This window comes from Haemaphysalis longicornis, unplaced genomic scaffold (assembly GCF_048455015.1).
Source record: "Haemaphysalis longicornis isolate Haplotype H1 unplaced genomic scaffold, Haemaphysalis longicornis Haplotype H1 scaffold_1, whole genome shotgun sequence".
NCBI lineage: Eukaryota > Metazoa > Arthropoda > Arachnida > Ixodida > Ixodidae > Haemaphysalis > Haemaphysalis longicornis.
Genome location: NW_027526203.1, coordinates 301,368,850 through 301,387,033, shown reverse-complemented (window position 1 = coordinate 301,387,033; position 18,184 = coordinate 301,368,850). Strand labels below are relative to the sequence as shown.

At 48.7% G+C, this 18,184-nt stretch overlaps 1 protein-coding gene across 1 annotated transcript; it reads right to left on the bottom strand.

The window, feature by feature from the left end:
- Window positions 1–577: 577 nt before the first annotated feature.
- LOC144149282 (uncharacterized) lies at window positions 578–3,649 on the bottom strand. Its single transcript, XM_077680838.1, has one exon. It carries the CDS (start codon window positions 3,246–3,248, stop codon window positions 2,184–2,186), a length of 1,065 nt encoding a protein of 354 aa, XP_077536964.1. The 5' UTR covers window positions 3,249–3,649; the 3' UTR covers window positions 578–2,183.
- Window positions 3,650–18,184: the final 14,535 nt, after the last annotated feature.

Here is an 18,184-nt window from a genome sequence, read left to right as displayed (position 1 = left end):
GCCCTCATTGCGGTTTTTTTTTATGGCGGTGATAAACAAAAATGCTCGATCTCACGCGAATGGGGCTCATGTAAAACATCCCCATCCGCAGCCTTCCACTGCCATGAAGCTTACACGGCAGGTATAGAACTTGAATTCTTTTTCTTTCTTGTTACGCGGATTATCAGCCTGCTAAGAAATTCAAGATAGTGATTAACAAACTTCTTATGTCCCCCAGTGAAGGAAATAACTAAAATGTCGGGTACACATTTGTCGCGCACGGCGGCGCATTTCAGCTGAAGAACTAAATGCACTCAGCTTATCGTGCCTGCTCTCGTGGACGGTTCGCAAGCACAAAAGCCACTAGCAACACTCTGTTGCTTGGTCCCATACACGAAGGGCCCCTTGGCACAATATCGGGCCCACACACCTCCACTTTTAATATGGAAATCTATGTAGCTTACTAATCATGACTACTAAATTAAATCTTCTCAACTTGACCTGGATCGGAATGCGGCATACGACATTTGCGCATTCCCGAAATGCGTAATGTGTCCGCACCGTATCGTACACAAAGTAAACAGTCGTAAGGCTCGCATCAGTTTTTCAAAATGCAATAAACTTTATTGGATACCTTTAGCTACAGTTTTTATACAGGTGAAATGACGCGATGCTAAGTGCAGCCACGGTTACTGATTTTTCCCGATAACGTGTCGCGCCTCGTTGCGACGCCGCGAGGCGTCGTGGTTCGGCGCTCGTAAGGATCGATCTACGCGCGAGTACACTGGCTTGGACGTTTTCTAGCTCCTATACTGCGACCATATAGGATTGAACGTGGCTTGGCGTGGCCGGTAGGAGGTTGAAGTGACGTATGTACAAGATAGTCGTTTGGTAGGCACGGTGCGCTTGGAGGACTGAGGCGCTACTCGCATGCTCGGCTCACTCCCTCAACGAGCTAAGGGTGCAGCGTAGTCCGGTGGCAAGCACCACTGCGTGTAAGGCACTTCTGGACTTCTTACCAGCCGCTATCATAACGTGCAGTGCAAACCGTGCACGAACCCTTTGGTGATGAAATTGGGTCGACTCGAGTGTACGCAGACAACATACCAATGAAACAAAGAATAACGAATTAAAAGAATTGATTAGGCATTAGTTGCATTCAAACGCGCCAGCTCCAGGTGCCGGTATGAGTGGAAACCTAACATATGTGGCAGCGTACAGGAAAGGAAAGATGGTTTCTAACAAGATATATTAAACGACTTTGTTAGCAATGGTGCCAGTGAGTGTGAAAAAGTCTCAACCATCGGACGACACCGCACCTTCCGGAAGGGTAATAAAGACTTAGGGCGTAGATGTACCTTACTTTGGCGGACCACGCCTCTCAAACATAAACAAACAAGGGATAGTTCACTAGTGGCTTCTTTTTTCACACCATGTTTAAAGTGGCGTACGCAGGGTCATTGTTCTGCATGCAGGAAGCTACCTCGTATACGTTTTGCGTTAAAGGCGATGCTCTTTTCTTAATGGCGAGGAAGCGGTATGGAAGCAAACAAAGTCGTTGCCTGCCCTTTGCTATCCTTCGATTCGTCGCGAAACGAAGAACAGCAGTGCAAGTAACAAACTGTATCATTACAGCGTCTCCACTGTGCAAGAATGATAGCACCGACGTTGCCATTTTTCTTGCACGTGGCAGCCGCACGGGCTGGTCTAATGCGTGATCACAGAATGCGGGGAGAACACTTACTGCATTGCGTACTGTAATGGCGTCCTGCGTAGGCCACTGGGGTCCAGCGCGATATTTCCGAAGCTACGTTTCGTTCTATCCAAGCGCCAAGAACGGATGAGGCGGCGTTTACCGTTAGAGGTCAGTATCCACGATCTTGAATATCTGCTCGCGTCTCAAGGCGCACGACAGTCTGCGTTACTTGGCCGAAGAAATCCTGCTTCTTCCGTAATCTTCCAAACTGTCCGTGGAAGATATGGAGAATCCGTCGGTGTGGTCCACGCAGCTGGCGGGGATGCACGGTCGCTGGCAGGTCGTTGACCGATTCGCGGCTTCGCAGCCGCGCACCATCTCGGCGTCAGTTTGGCTAGACGCGCCCGGTCTGAAGAACGTGCGGGACAGGAAAGATGTTCATCGAAGACTTCACCGGGCCGAGCGCCGTTGCAAACACACATTCAGCACAGTCACGCACATGGGCTCTCTACATGAACTGCACTTTGGTCATGTAGTTGAACGTAACCACCTTCTTGGAGCGGTGCCTCGAATGGTGATCAAACTCTGTCGCCTGCTGGTGGCCTTCGTTGTCGGAGCCGCCGGACTCTTGGCTGCTCAGAGAGCCCGAGCGAAGCATGGATCGTTGAGGCGAGAGCAGCAAAGTGGCCGCGTTCCGCGCACCGCCTCTCTCCTTGGCATGGTGTGGTTGCTGACTTGGGACGTTGGGACGGTATCCCCTGCCGTCTTGGTTGACCAGAGGGCGGTTGAAAGGCTGGAAGCACATCACTGGTACTCGAGGCTGCGACCATCGCATCCACGAGGAGGGATTCGGCTGCATAGCTTGGTTTCCCGCTGGACGCACCAGTATCTGAGGGGCGCGCTTCAATGAGTTGGCTGCTGCGGTCCAGAGATGCGGAAGCTTTCGCGATGCGTCCTTTCTCGAGCTTTCCGACTTGCGTCCCGAGCGCTCCTGCTCGCCCGGCGGGGGCGGAAGCACTTTGGGCGCTTCGCGCTGCCTCGAGTCGGCTCGTCTGTCTCGGGACGCGCTTCTGCTGGCGGCCACGAGCACTTGGCGGCCGGAGCTCATCTTGAGGCTGTCCGAGGAGCCCGTCGAAGAGAGGGAATTGAGGGACGACAGGGTGTCGCTGGGAGAGCTGCTTAGGGAATTGTTCTCTGGCAGCGGGTCCTTGAAGTTGCACAGCGCGCGTGCCTCGTCTTCAGTGGCGGCGCGCCAGACGGCCACTTCTTTCTTTCGCTCGCCGCTGTCGTCGTCGGCGTCTTGTAAGAAGATGGTGGTCACAACGCGCGGTTCCTCGGGATCGAAGAGGCACGTGAGTAGGGTCCCGTGGTTCCTGACGGTGGCGGTAGCCGTCTGCTCGCTCCTCGAGCGGACCTTAGCTCCGTCGACGAGCAGCAGGAACAGCGGGCCCTCGTCGATGCTCCTGGCCGCCTTCTTGGCCAGTTGGAGGCAGTCTTCGTCCGAGGGAGCCTTGGGAGCCGGCGGCACCCTGGCCAACAGCTCAAGCCTGAACACATTCCTCTGGAGAATCATCGTGGCCGCATGGTCCGTGCCGGCGGCGTCAATGAAGGCCGCGGAGAAGCTCCGCCGGGTGGCCCGCCGCTCCTCCTCCCCCCGGCCGCTGCGAGGGGAAGCGGCCTCCTCTGCGCGCCTGTGCCGCTGACCTACTGAGCGCCGCCGAAACCCCTCGGGGCAGCTGCTTTAAATGGACACTGCCGGCTGCTGCTGGACGGCCGCCGCAACTTGTTTCCACGGCGTCTTGCTTCGCGGCATTCTTGTTTGTCTTGCACTCTGCAGCCTGATAGCAGTTCCAGAAAACGTGTCGGCCCGTTTCGGCGGGGAAGCCGCTCGCGCGCAGATCGGCAGCCGGTGTAGCTGATGCGCTCTTGGCTGGACCGGCCACGGGCTGCGTCCGCACAGCGGGAGCCGCTTTTCGCGCCCTTCTCGCGGCCGACCTTGTCCGTCACAGGCTGTCCCGTTAGTCAGGGTGCGCTGAACTCCGCGTGCTCCTTACTGCCAAGCCAAACAGCCGTTACCCGTCTCTGCAGGCCTCCGCTGGCACGCCTGATTGGCGTCTCGAGTTTCGCAAGGCGCTGCGCGGACTGACCGCGAATGCCACGCTGGCCACTTCAAGACCGCGTCAAGAAAAGGAAAACGCAGGTCGAAGGCAAAGTAGCAAGCGTAAATAAAATCCCGATGACGGCTGCTTCCTTATGTGGGTGATGGCTCGCTTTCATCTTGTTCCTTCCTTCTTTTTTGCCATATCCTGAATGTTCATGTCACGGACTGGAGCCGCTCTGCACAGCACTGAGGTGCGACTGTGGGAGAAATTACTGGACGCACTTCTAAATTCGAGTGCCAACTATCGTACGCCCATCAAGAAGCTTTAACATAAGGGTGCGTTTCAGAGCATCGTGTATATATATATATATATATATATATATATATATATATATATATATATATATATATATATATATATATATATATATATATATATATGTATATATATATATATATATATATATATATATATATATATATATATATATATATATATATATATATATATATATATATTTACTTCGCATTTGAGGCGAAAACAACGACTCCAATATACCTGACAAGAAATTACTGTGGAACTAACTCCACAAGCTTGACTGGTATTTAGCGTTTGGTTGGCCACCACAAGTTATTGTACACTTGTTAGAAACGTTTCCTCTTCACATTTTTCTCAACAGGAACAATTAATTCTACGTGTGGCACAACCTCCAGCGTAGGTTTAGAAACCGGGGCCTGGCATGTACTCGTTACCAAGAAAATCACGCACAGCCGCATTCGGGTGCACGGATAGAGAAGAATTCTTCCAGCTAAGTACATGCAGGCTTTGGGGCCCCGTATTTGCGGAGCAACGCACGATCACTTTCCCCGTGTCGCCAGCCCGCGATGGCATTGGCCTTGCAGCTCGCGCAGAGGGAAGGCGACACACGGCGACCTCAGGGGCAGCGGCCCGCGCGTCGCAGCCGGCGGGTGGTCTTCAGCTGAGCGGCTGCCCGGACCGCTAATAGCATGCCGCCAGCTTTCAAGTGGGTCACTCGGCAGTCAAGCCACAGTCACAGCAGAGCCAGCGGCCGCCCGTAGGTGCCGCGGCCTCACCCTTGGTGCGCAGCGCACGCGCTTCATTCATTAGCAAAGAATCCTCGGGCCGCTGCACGCTTCTCGCACAAGACCGCATGGGCCACGGTGCTCTCCGCAGCGCTTGGCTGACCGCACAATGGGGGTCTCTGCGTGGTAATTGCGTTTGCAATGAGACGGGCCCGGCGCCGTCAGTTGCCCTCCAGCGGCCGCCGCGATGCGACAAGGGACGCACTTGTCCCCGCCAAGCGCCTCCTCAAAACCGACGCCGCGTAGGCTCCGTCTCCCCGAGTGCGGAACGCTGCTCGCTTCCTACTCCGCTATGCCAGGAGGGGTCCGTCACGTACAACTTCCCACCAGCCCGTTGCTGACAGCGCGAAGTTTAAATGCGCCTCTTCGGCGCTCCATCACTGAGCCTATCCCTGTCTCAGTTTAATTTTTACTCGAAACGGGTGCCGACGTCAGCGGCGAGCACACGCTTGTCTCCTCGCAAAGTGAGCGACATAAAAACAAGCGTGCAGCTCTTATAAAAGGAGCCTTTTTTTGTCACTTTATAAGGTACTTGCTGTATGCCTTCAGCAAAAATCTGCCCGTTCATAACTGCTCACGTCACGAACCCCTCCGGAGTAACTCAAGTCCGCTCCAAGTACCCACCGCGGTGGCAAAGTGGCTAGGGCGTTGACCTGCGACGCACAAGGCCGCGCCGCGGGCTAGACCCGGTTAGTCGAGGCAGTACTTCTGAAACGGGAGGAATAAGCAACAACAACACAAAACGCACAACTGTTCCATGCTGCTGCTAATGTGACTAAGAGTAGAGAGTACAAATGATGTGTAACCCTGAACAATGGTGCGTCTCATAGGCCACTTCAGATAGTTAAGCCCAAATTTTATCCCCGCTGCTGGTCTCATGGTACAGTAATGTTAGTAGTAACCCTGGAAATACATTCTTTCGACCTTTCATTTCCACACGTTTATTCTATTGCCAGTTCGGTGTCGGAAAACTAAGAGTGAGATTAAGCTTGTGTAATGACTGGTATTTGTTCAAGAAAGTTTTAATGCGGCGTGTATACTGCCGGACACGTATATTTCTCTTCATAAAAAGAAGTTCCCTCTGAATGACTGACTAACTGACTGATCAACTGACACTCACTCAAAATTGCTGCACAAACATTCCTATGAGGGCGGCGAAAATAAATATGGCGGAATTTTTACTTAAAAAGCGTTCCTAAGGGAGTGAAAGGGCCAAAGTATTTTTCTCTTTGAAATTCCCCGTTATTTCCCAGGCCCAACCCAGTAGCGGTCCCAGAGATCGGTTTTGGGGGGGGCGATTTTTTTTTTGGGGGGGGGGGGGGGGGGGGGGAGGCAGGCGAATTAAGAATTGCTCCCCTCCTTGCGCCAATTCTGCGGAGGTGGTGATAACCATGGAGGCGTGTGCGCGTATGCGGTGCAACCTGCTGGGATTTAACTTCGCGCAAGTGGAATGCTTAAAAAAACTAAAAATGAGAAACTGAGGACCTCTTTGGGGGGGGCGACCGCCCCCTTCGCCCCCCCCTTGGGACCGCCACTGGCCCAACCAGATATTGAAATGGTTGTTGCTGATATAAATATAGAGTTTCATACTAATAAATACTAGAGGGAAATCTGGCGCTGCAGTCGCGGGCCGCCTTGGCGCCGCCATTGCGGCAAGCGACGTTCCTTGCCTACTTGGCTTAGCTAGCCATATGACTTCTTTTTTGTCTCGAAGCCAAAATCAGCAAAAAAGGGTAATATCTTTTTGTTCATCTCGCATGGAGCTTCTAAATAACCCCTGACGAAGAAATCTTTTTGGAGCTTCAGTTTTATAAGAACAAAACAAATTTGATTAATCCTCTACAGTAATATTGTTGCTTTTTTGCAGCCAGAGCCAGCTTTTCAAAAAGCCTGTTCTCGAACTTGAACGCTCGCTGAAGCGCGGCTCCCCTAGACAGTGGCGCCAGATTTCCCTCTAGTATATATTCGTATGGAACTTTATGGATACAAGTAACCAAACCGGATCTCTAAAAAACTATTTAACGGGTTCCCTCTAGCCAACCCCTAATAGGATGAATCTGGATATGGGATAAATTATACATTTTTACGGATTCCTCAGTGTGTTTTCAGCCCGATGGTATATACAATTGGGTTTGGCTGACAAATGTTACCGATACAAATGTTTGAAAACCATTTCAAGGTTTCCAGATTTTATCCTAACAACCTTATACAAGGGCGATCAGAATATTTAAATTACACTCCTAAAGATAAGAGAATAATTAGGATGTGATATCCACGCCCACTCCAAGAGAGAGCTAGAGAGAGCGAGAGAGAGAGAAATGTTTAATGAATGCTGAAAAGGTAAGACTGAGGCGAAAAAAGAAAGGGAGAAATGATGAGGTAACATCTAATAAACAAGAGGGAGGCTCAGTGGTAGGCTTAAAGGCTTGAAAGTTTGGGAGTATATTCCTATCATTGCGCAGGAGCTCAATAAATCTATTTCGTTTTAGAATGACGACCCTAAGGTAGTGTAAAAGGCTACAGCGTCCCCACCCCCCGAAATATTTGATTATCTCGAAGGCATGTTGAGATATTACACTGGTTTTTGTCATTAATGTGTAAAGCTTACCAAGGTGTTCAAAGTAGAGTGAGGTCTTGTACAAAAAAAAAAAAGAACTAATGGGGGCGAATATGAATTTGGGACATAATTACACGTTTTTACAGATTCTTCAATACGTGTTCAGACCGTTGCGCACATTAGCGCACATGGGTATTGCCGGTATACTACTGCTAGTACATGTACAACTGTGTGCGTGAGTGTGTGTGTGTGTGTGTGTGTGTGTGTGTGTGTGTGTGTGTGTGTGTGTGTGTGTGTGTGTGCGTGTGTGTGTGTGTGTGTGCGTATGTGTGCGTGGAGGGGGGTTTGGTAGTCATCTTGCTTCGTATTTTGTGTGCTTACAAATTACTTCAGCTCAACCCTAAGCGTTCGTTTATTGTGCCGTTGCATTTCTGACTTTGGCATGCTTTTTTTGCTATCGCTGTTTGTTATCGTTCATTAATCTTCCTGCAGTTTGTTCCCGATTAAAGGGGCCCCGAGACACATTTAGCAGCTGGCAAACAAACTCCCGTAATCAGTAAATTATGGGGTCAGAAACATCTCAACCAAACAGAGCTTTGTTTTTACTACCAGGAGAAAGTTTGGAATTACGCTGCGAAGCTTATCACCTCTTTCCTGGGCCAATTTTAAATGCCTGCTGCCGCGTTTGCTCGTAGCCGCCATGCTTTCTTTTGGGCCGCGGAACAAAAATATTTGCTATGGAATTTCTCGCGCACTTCCGCCTACTGTTGAAACACCCCTTGCCTATAGGTGGAGGCCATAAAAATTTGTTTTAAATATTTTTTCCTAACCCCTAAAAATGAGGAAATTTCAATCAAGAAACAAGACGGAAAATGTTTTTTCGCTTATAAACTTTTAACCTGAAAACGACTAGAGAATGGGGAACTATACTTTCGCGTCCCGAGAACAGTTGATATGTTGAAAGCCTACAATGAGTCCCTTCGACCTGCCTGCACTCGCCGAACTGGTGGAGGCAGTGCAGCAGTGGCATCTTCGAATGGCCAGTGCAGTTAGCTGTTCGATTTGCCGGTTTTGTCAGGCGAGTGCTTACCGGCTTAGCTTCCGGGAGAGAAGGTGCAGGCATGCAAGGTGCAGAAGTGGAGTAAACGGCCGGTTAGCACTAGTCTTTTTCACTTGCACGAACTATCACGAACTATCACGAACTCTTGTTACCACCGCTCTCCTAAATTTATTTGTGTGTACCTAAATTACGTTTTAATGAAACTCATTAAGCACGCTAATGAATAATATCGCGTACACACCAATCGGGTTATTGGAGGCATCTAAAGGTGGTTTATATCAGCGTTTTTCAATTTTCTGGCGCTGCAGTGAACGCATACACTGCAGTGTTAGAAATTCGCAGTGCATGCAAACACGGGGATGCAAAAATTTACTCAACTTAATCTTCTCTTAAAGTTAGAGTTAAACTTAAACTTCACTTAACTTAGTGACGAATGAAACCTAAATGCATATTAAACCGCTTGGAAATTGAAAACACTACATGAAAAACATAGTTGTGTACACTATATAAACTACATTGGTTTATTATGATCTTTAGTATTGACGCTCTTTCTTCATAGATATTCTTGCGCCAATAAACAGGGACATACTACTTTATTCTGCTCTTTCTCTTTCAGTGGTGCTGCGGTAGAGGATCGCAGAGAAGGATTGCGTCAGATTATTGTCACGTGTTCATATTTCATGACGCTTCTATTGTCATCATCATCATCATCACCAGCCTATCTACGCCCAGGGCAAAGACCTCTCCCATTATTCTCCAATTACCCCGGTCCTGTGCTAACTGCGACCAATTTATCCCCGCAAACTTCTTGATCTCATCTGCCCATCTAACTTTCTGCCGCCCCCTGCCCCGCTTGCCTTCTCTAGGCATTCACTCTGTTACCCTTAATGACCAACGGTTATCTTGCCTTCGCATTACATGCCCTGCCCACATCCATTTCATCTTCTTAATTTCCACTAATATGTCATTAGCACGTGTTTGTTCCCTGACCCACTCCGCTCTCTTCTTGTCTCTTAATGTCACACCCATCATCTTCCGTTCCATTGCTCGCTGAGCCGTCCTCAATTTAAGTTGAACCCTCTTAGTGAGCCTCCAAGTTTCTGCCCCGTAGGTGAATACCGGCAACATGCATCTTACCGGTAAGATTCAGCTTCTATTGTGTGTCTTTCTAGCTCTACTAAATGCTTGTAGTGCAATCTATAGCTTATTCATTCTACACAGGCTGCCACACCGCACAAAATGGGGCTGGGCCTTTGTCATGCTTTTGAAGCCTTTAGCCCAGCCTGTCCCTTGTATTTTGAGGAAATAAAATCTTTGGAATATTTAAAATTATGAATTCACTGGCTAGAGCACTCGGGCAACACTATTCTTTCCCTTGCAAATGTTTGGTAGTATCAGTAGCGTTACGATGGGCGCAGCGCATTCATTTGTAATATGCAGCGGCAAACAACGACAACGACAACAACAACAACAACAACAACAACAACAAACAAACAAACGGAAAAGGAGAAAATAAACAATAAATACAAAGAATAAATCAAAATTAGAAAACAAATAACAAAAATTGTGCTCGCTTCATGCAACGCTCACAAGCTTTTGCCGCCTAAATATGGAGCGTGACAACATGCTGTCCGAACTATTTCGAAAGTGTGAGTCGTGGAGCCACTTTTCTCTTATTGGTTCCTTTTTCTCCTTGGGCTGCCGTCTACAAACCCCCAGAAACTATGACACCCTGGCGCTTTTATTCGAAAATTGTGCAGACAGAATACGGGTTTTGGTGCGTGAAGTCGGGTTTTGCTTCCCTAACTATTGCCTGATATGTTCGTCTGACGATAGACTCGGCTGATGAAGATGGTGGCGTGAAGTTATTCCGCTAATTTCCGAACAGTTTTACCTGATTTTTAGCTACGTTTGAAGAGAAGAAACAGCGTCGCGCTAAGCATAGCCGCCTCACGGGTGTTTTTTGTTTGTTTGTTTGTTTGTTTGTTTTAGTCGTTAATTGTATAGCGGCCACTATAAAATTAGTGGCTGTTTAGAAATGATGAAAATAACGATTGTCTGCGGGTTCAGCTCGTAAGAGCGAAGCTATTTATAGAAAATTCCTTGCTTTTTATATTGCTTTCTTACAAAAAAGAAATAAAAACAGCCAGTTGTGTTTGATTCTAAGAAAGAAAACTGATAATTCGGGTTGTGCCCTGAATAGTGAGGGCATTTCAATATTAAAATAATTTTCACAGCATTGATGCCGTCGTCACGTTCTTTAGAAAAAGGCACAGGCCAACCCTAACGTGGCAGATTTTCGCTGTGAAGCTTCATGCCGTCGCTGTTCCGGTGCTGAAGTAGGGTCCAGTTCCAAGTCAGGCCTTGACAATCGCAAGGAAGAGGTACATGTAGAGGAAGAGGCACGATTTCATCGATGACGCAACAATTTCGTTACAGTATTTATTTATTTATTTATTTATTTATTTATTTATTTATTTATTTATTTATTTATTTATTTATTTTACTGCAATGCATCAAGCGCGACTTTTGACACCCTTCTGATTAGTGTGGCAAGAGAACTCTGACGGCGTTTGCCATAGCCGATCCGAGGGCGCGGGTTTAAAAGGGGTCAAAGAGAAGCGTCGGAAGAGGGAGCGCGGCGGCGCGTCAGTTGTTATTTCTCAGCATTTTGGTCCGTGCTATGAAGCTTCCCAGTCTCGATTACCTCTATCAGCCCCCGCACTCCAGCCTCCGCACTCAGCGGTTCGCCCGCTATTCTCCTCCTCCACGCTGATCTTCCTGACACTTCCGATGTCCAAGGGCCCAAATGTGAGCCACGAAACGGGGTAGGCTGCAGGCTGCGCAGGCCAGGCGCCTCGCGTCCAAAGGGCCCGCCGAGCGGGTAACCGCCAAGTACTGCACACGTTTCATCCGATCGCCGTTCGGGGGGGGAGGGCACTGCGCCCCGACAGGGCGCCGATGCCTCCCGGGGGCTGGGTTTTCTTTCCTCGTGGGTGACACTGTTTCCAGTTCGGGTCGTGCCTTTGTCGAGCCGGGATCAAAGATTGTACCTCTTTATATGCGGGCTCTTCTCAGGCCACCGCGGCGAGGAAGTCGGCACGAGATGCGGCTCGGAGATTTTCTTCTCCATTCTTCTTGTTTCGCCTCAATGCGGGACGTTTCTGTTTCTGTCGGCGGCGTAACATATACACCACGCGCCTCTTACGGTCTTTACTTTATCTCGGCGGGAGAACCCGCTGGCGGAGCAGCGACGGGCCCCGCGCTGTTTTTGTATCGGCCGTCGTGGCGTTCACCTCGCCGCTTGCCACGCGCGGCACACGCTGCCTCCGAGCTACGGAGCGCCGCACCGTTGTGGGCGCTGAGCTGCCCGGACAGTTTTGGCCGGGCGGGATTTTTCTTTCCCAATGTGTAGATAAGGGCTCGCACGTAGCACCGCGTGCGTGCGCACGAGCTCCGCGCTGTGCTTATCTCGAACGGGGTCCCGTAAGCCACGGGGTTTAGGTTCTGTAGCCACGAATGTAAACGAAAAAGACGCGCCCAGTCTACTTCGATAATCATTAAATCCCAAAGGAAAGGAAGAAGACAGCGAGTGACGCGTCTTTTTTTGTCGTAATTTGTTCCTCGTCGTAAACGACGATTTCTAGGCCGGGCGCATTAAGAAAGATTTGCACGTGCATTGAACTTTGTATTAAGACAGAAGAGGAAAAAAAAACACGGCAGAAGGGGCCCCCGAGGTTTCCTCGTGTGATGCGAAGTATATGCTTGCTCAATCGCCTATTAGGCGGCCGCATCACAGCGAAGGGCTACCCATGGGCACCCCTTTGCTGTGAGTGATCGTTTTTTGGTCTCGTTTTAATGACTAGGAGTGCTTTATTTCCCGAGTACTGCTTTGCACGACCACGCACAGAAAACATCGGAGTTCTCCTTTGCGCTATCGTCGAAGGGGAAAGGAAACGTAGTATTAATGCGAAATCCTTACATGACCCATTCAGCGAAAAAAGCCTGTGTCGGCGTAGGGAGCCGTGAAACTAAAGATATCTCGTTCACTAGAATTTATAATCGCAATTATTAAATTCGTCACCTAATGTACGTTAACTTGCCTTTTAAGCCTTCATTCTGTTTCATCTTGAAATCGGTTCTACGGTGGGTTTTCCCCCATCGCGATTATTTAATTGACAAGACCTAAGTTATTGAAAATATGGATGCTCGGTTCATACTCCGGAAAAAATACCGTTACTTCTTCGTCATCATCATCATTGCCGTCGTCATGGTCTTCGTCGCAGCAGCTGCCTAATTATGTCCACTGCAGGAAGAATCCCTCACCCGTAGACGTCCTACCACTCCTGTCTTGCGGTGTTTGGATACATTCTTTCACCCAGAATTTTCTTCTGTGCCCTTACTCCTACTTCCCACCTATCAATAGCAATTCTGTTACGCGGATGGTCCACCGGACAGGTTGTCGTATTGTCGCATTACATGCCCAGCCCAAGCCCAGTTCTCTCTCCCAATTTCACGTATGATGTCTCCCATCCGAGCTTAACATACTCAATCTGGACGTTCTCTTAGCAGCCACTCATACACACCGCTCAACTGCACCTATATGCTACACAACAAGACCATCCTCGTACCTGGAAAGACACGCTTTGTTCCACAAAGGCGCTGCACAATCTAGTAAAGGGCGACAAATTTGATAGAATGTGCCTCCGTATTGGGATACGGCATGAAGCTCCTATTGTCCGTGAAGCACGTCGGGTAATTCGGCTAGTAGGGCGGAAAGAGTAAGCTTGGAGCGAAAAAAAACCTCCGATATCTTTTATTTCATTTAAGAAGGCTTGGGTGCTGGCTCGCTGGTTCATGATCTTTCAAAGAAACAGGTCTTTGCGATCATCCTACTTCCCTCCTGTCTCTATGCTGTTTAGTGGCGCAGTAATTGTTTTCTGAGTGTTCCTATTTTATCCTCTCGACTTAACACTTCTGCACGTGTAGAACAAATAAAATTATTATGGTTTGTATTGCGTATTTATTTATTTATTTATTTATTTATTTATTTATTTATTTATTTATTTATTTATTTATTTATTTATTTATTTACCTGGGAGTGCCCACCAACAGCACTAGTCCTTCCCTGGGTGGTGGTGCACTAGAAGTACAGGGTGACACACAGAAGAAACAAACAATGGAGTATGGATACTGGTTGCGAGGGCAGTGAATCACAAAGTGCAGTGTAGCACACACAGCCCCCTCCACCCTCAATTCCCCTACCCCTCCCCCCAACACACACGCACACGCACACACGCACACAAGCATACAAATTACCCGAGTAAGATATGAACATTTGGGTCGGGTACATCTATAGCATGCACGAAGACAGGGTTTCATGAAAAAACCCGCCGCGGTGGCTCAGTGGCTAAGGCGTGTCGCTGCTGAGCACGAGGTCTCGGGTTCGATTCCCGGCCGCGGCGGCCGCTTTTCTGAAGGAGGCGAAAAGCAAAAAACGCCAGTGTGTACGAGATTTCGGCGTAGGTTAAAGATCCCAAATTAATCCGGAGTCCTCCACTATGGCGTGCCTCATCGCCTGCGTTGCGTCGGCGCGTTAAACCCGACAATAAATCAAGGGTTCATGAAAAGTACAGGCATCTGCAAACATTCATGTTCTAAATATTCAAGTGGTCTTATCATACTGAAGAATGCATATGTCGCGAAATGCATGTGAAGCACATTGATATGTATGGACAACACATACGCGCGCATGGACACATGCAGACACACACACACATACATACAAAGAAAAGGGAACTCGGGATTCTTTATATACCATACTGAGGGGGCATGAAGAGCTTCAGATACTTGTATTTTTAAGAGCGGGTTGTGAAAGACTTAATATTGCCTGTAAAGACGTTTAAGGATACACAAGAATCATTATTATACACGCGTTGCACACGGCAGACTGGAGACAGCATCTCAATGGTCGTTGCATCAAAGCACATGTGCTTGCATTGGCGCCCTTAGCCGAACAGAGCTCACTAGTTTGGGGCTGTCGAATTTGGAGCGGATACACTTGACCAGAAAAAATAATCACGGTTCGTGCATCTACATTGTAATTCTTTCAGGTTTAGCCGCTTGAGTACGTCGTTGTAAGCGTATTTTTCATGCGGGGTGTAGCGGCGAGAGAAGATGCGAGTGAACACTTTGTGCACCCTCTCCAAGCGCAAAGACAGCGGCGCAGTCATACAGTTCCAGACTGCCGATGAAAACTCCGCATTTGGGATAACAAGGGCTTTATATAGGGCTAGAAAACACGATTTTGTTGAGAAGACCTTTGTTGCACGAGAGATCACACCCAGAGTCCGAAGAGATGTGCGTGCTAGGCAGTTACCATGAGGTGTGAACCGAAGTTTAGAATCCATCAAAACACCCAAACTGGCGTGTTACGCTTGCTCTTTTTGTCGTGTGAGAGTCGAGGTGGTACAAAAAGGTTAAAGGAGAATTTTTTCGAGTGTATACGTAATAGCAGCAGCCTTCAAAGGATTCAGGTCTTGGTAATTAGTTTTGCACCAGAGGGAAATACGTGCACGTCGCTCTGAAGCTGGGTGCAATCTGCCTGTGATACCACTGCGCGGTAAAGTTTCATGTCGCCTGCAAACTGCAAGAGAGATGAATGCTTTATAATGAACTGTACATCATTCACAAACACGTTAAACAGTAAAGGGCCGAGAATGGAGCCCTGGGGAACCCCGGATGGCACAGCGAAGCTGCGAGACTTGACGCCGGTGTACTGAACAATGTTTGTTCTATGTTTGAGGTAGGTAGAGAATCACTCGCAGAAAGCAGGAGATACACCATACTCAGACAGCTTGCGAAGGAGCAAATCATGGTTTGCGCGGTCGAAGGCCTTATTAAAGTCGAAGTAGATGGCGTCCGTTTGATTGCGTGAAAGTAGGCATTTGCTGGCGTCACTCAGAAAGCAGACAAGGTTCGACTCGACAGACCGGGCAGGCATAAACCCGGGCTGATTACCGTGAATCAAGGGGCGGGTTTTGGTCAAGAGATAACGGTGTACTACTTTTTCGAAGACTTTTAAGGAAGAAGAAAGGAGAGAAATTGGTCGATAGTAGGCCCCGATGCGTTTCCGGACTTATGGGGAGGAAAAGCAAGGCGAGGTTACCGATCCGTCGGAAAATGCCGCTCTGCAAGCGAAAGGACAAAAAATATGGCAAAGCAGTGGCGAGAGAACGTCAGAGCAGCATTTTACAATGAAGCATGGAATATTATCGTGACAGGAGGACTTCATCGGAGTCAGACTGAGGATAGCAGCCGGGACATCCTCAATAGTTATTTTAAGCGTCTGTATGACATGACATCCTTCAGTTTTTCTGGTACAGTTAGTTATAAAGTTATTTTTGCTGCGCCAGTCCGAAAACACATTCATGTGACATTGCAGCAGTGCGCAGTATTAGACGTTGTGATTTCTTTTAATATTTTAATATCCACCGAATGAAGCAATAGGCGGTTCAAGAACACGGCCCTGCGGAACACCGCTTGGGGCACAGTACACATGCTAGAGTATCCTTAGTTGCACTTCACATAACACTGGCGTCCAGTAGGGTTGTCATGCAGCAGCACGAACAGCAGGTCAGGAATGACAAACTAACAAGGCTTTATAAACAACGGGCTGGAAGACATCAAACGCCTTGCTAAGGTTACAGTCGACTGCGTCAAGGTGTCCTCAGTTTACAACCACTGTGGGCGTATGTTCTGTAAAGCCAACTGAATTTGTAGGGGCCGAGCGGCCACGTAAGGTCACGTTGATCTGGAGCAGCGGTATTTTTTACTCAGAAGGCACAAATGAATGGATGAAAGATTCAACATTTTGTCGATGTAGGGAACCAACTAGGTTTGAGCAGAGGTCCAGCTCCAATTCTCAGCAATTAAAAAACGTGCGAGTATTGATGCAGTTCTGAAATATAGAGGCTAGTATTGGACCGAAGATAAGATTGAAAGCTTTCGAAAGGCGCATGGTAGCGCCGTCAGGGCCAGGCGCAAGCGATGGCTTTGCGTCGTGGATGCTTTCTGTCATACTGTCTTTCCCAACAAACGCCATCCTGAGCGATTTCATCCAACAATTGGAAAAGGGGGACAAAGTGGCGTCACGACTACGTGCGTATGCCGTTTTGAACTGCCGAGCAAACGCGGACGGAACGTAGTCCGTGATTACGTCTTCGAAAATAGAAGACCGATGTGTTCACTTTTATGTTGAGGTGATTTACTGCAAACAAAAATAACACCACCTTCCCGCGAGGGAACCCTGAGTTGATGCGAAGCATCTCGGAGGTTCCGAAACGTTCACGAGATTGGGTATCCAAATAACGGAAAATGACGGAACTCCGGACTGCGCGACGCGACTCAACCGAAGCAGCAACTGAGGGAGCGGCGCGCGGACCGGGTTTATTATATAGAGCAGATGGAGTGGAGAGGAGGAGATGAGAGAGGAGACGCGCATGCGCGCTTATCGCGCAGCTGCGGTGATGAGTAGCGCACGCGCTATCGCACAGCTGGCGTGGAGAGAGGGAGAGGAGGAGAAGCGCGCGCGCTATCGCACAGGTGGTGGGGAGAGGGGGAGAGGTGCGGGCGGACGACGGACGGACGACAGAGCCGAGAGCAAGAGATCCTTTGCATCTAATATTTCCGAAATACTTAGGGGTTGTTTCCACTCAACAAATGTATGCAGGCCTAAAGCGATCCTAAAGCTCACTGCAGAATCATCGGCATTCTTCAACTTTCATTTTACCTGGACACTGCTTCGAGCCTTTCTGTAAAGGCCGTTGCTCTCGCATATTTGTATTCCGTAATTCCTGTACGATTTGAAAAGTTCTGTATTCGCACGCCCTTAGCACTACTACAAATCACGTCGAACAGTGACACAAGTGCAGCTTTCCGAGACCTCATTCACCGTATCGCCGCATGCAGTTGCCAACTCCACCGTGGTCTCATGAATACGCCTACTTACCCAAAGATCTGAGTGCGGGGGAGGATGGCTGGCACGAGAAGGTTCTGTATCATTGACATAAAGGAAGTATGGTTTGTATTGAACGGTTCAGGCTTCCTGGGATTTGTGGCCCATTCGCAGGGGTTTTGAACAGGAAGGCATGTGATATTGTTACGCCATGAAAAGCCTGACCCATGGCTACCTTGTACATCCCGTAAATAGATCTTCCGTTGTTCGCGCTACCTTCATCCTGCCGCCACGTACAATACTTTCAATTATTGCGCTCTATTACCTCAGGTCCACAACAAAAAATTAGCTTGCAACACTTCGTGCATAAAATTGCTGCCATCGCCGTACGGTGACTACCAGATTGACGCCAATGCCAAACATCCCCTCTTCCTCAGCAGGGCCCTTGTACACACACTTCTTGCATGCGTGATTTTCGAGAGTAGATGCTGCCGCTTTTAGCCTTATCGAATATGGCAATAGCGACCGGATACAAAACTCATGGTCACTCGCTCAGCGGCTGAAAGCCTTCAGAAGCCATGAATATTAGTAACGGGGACCTAAAGGTAAAGCATTGAAGGAAGTTGCGTTGCATGCTCAGGCATATATCTGCGCAGGAACCGTCAGTGTGCATTAAAAACGGCGATGATGCAGAGAATGGAGGATGGAGGTCACGATTTTATAGCGAGCCG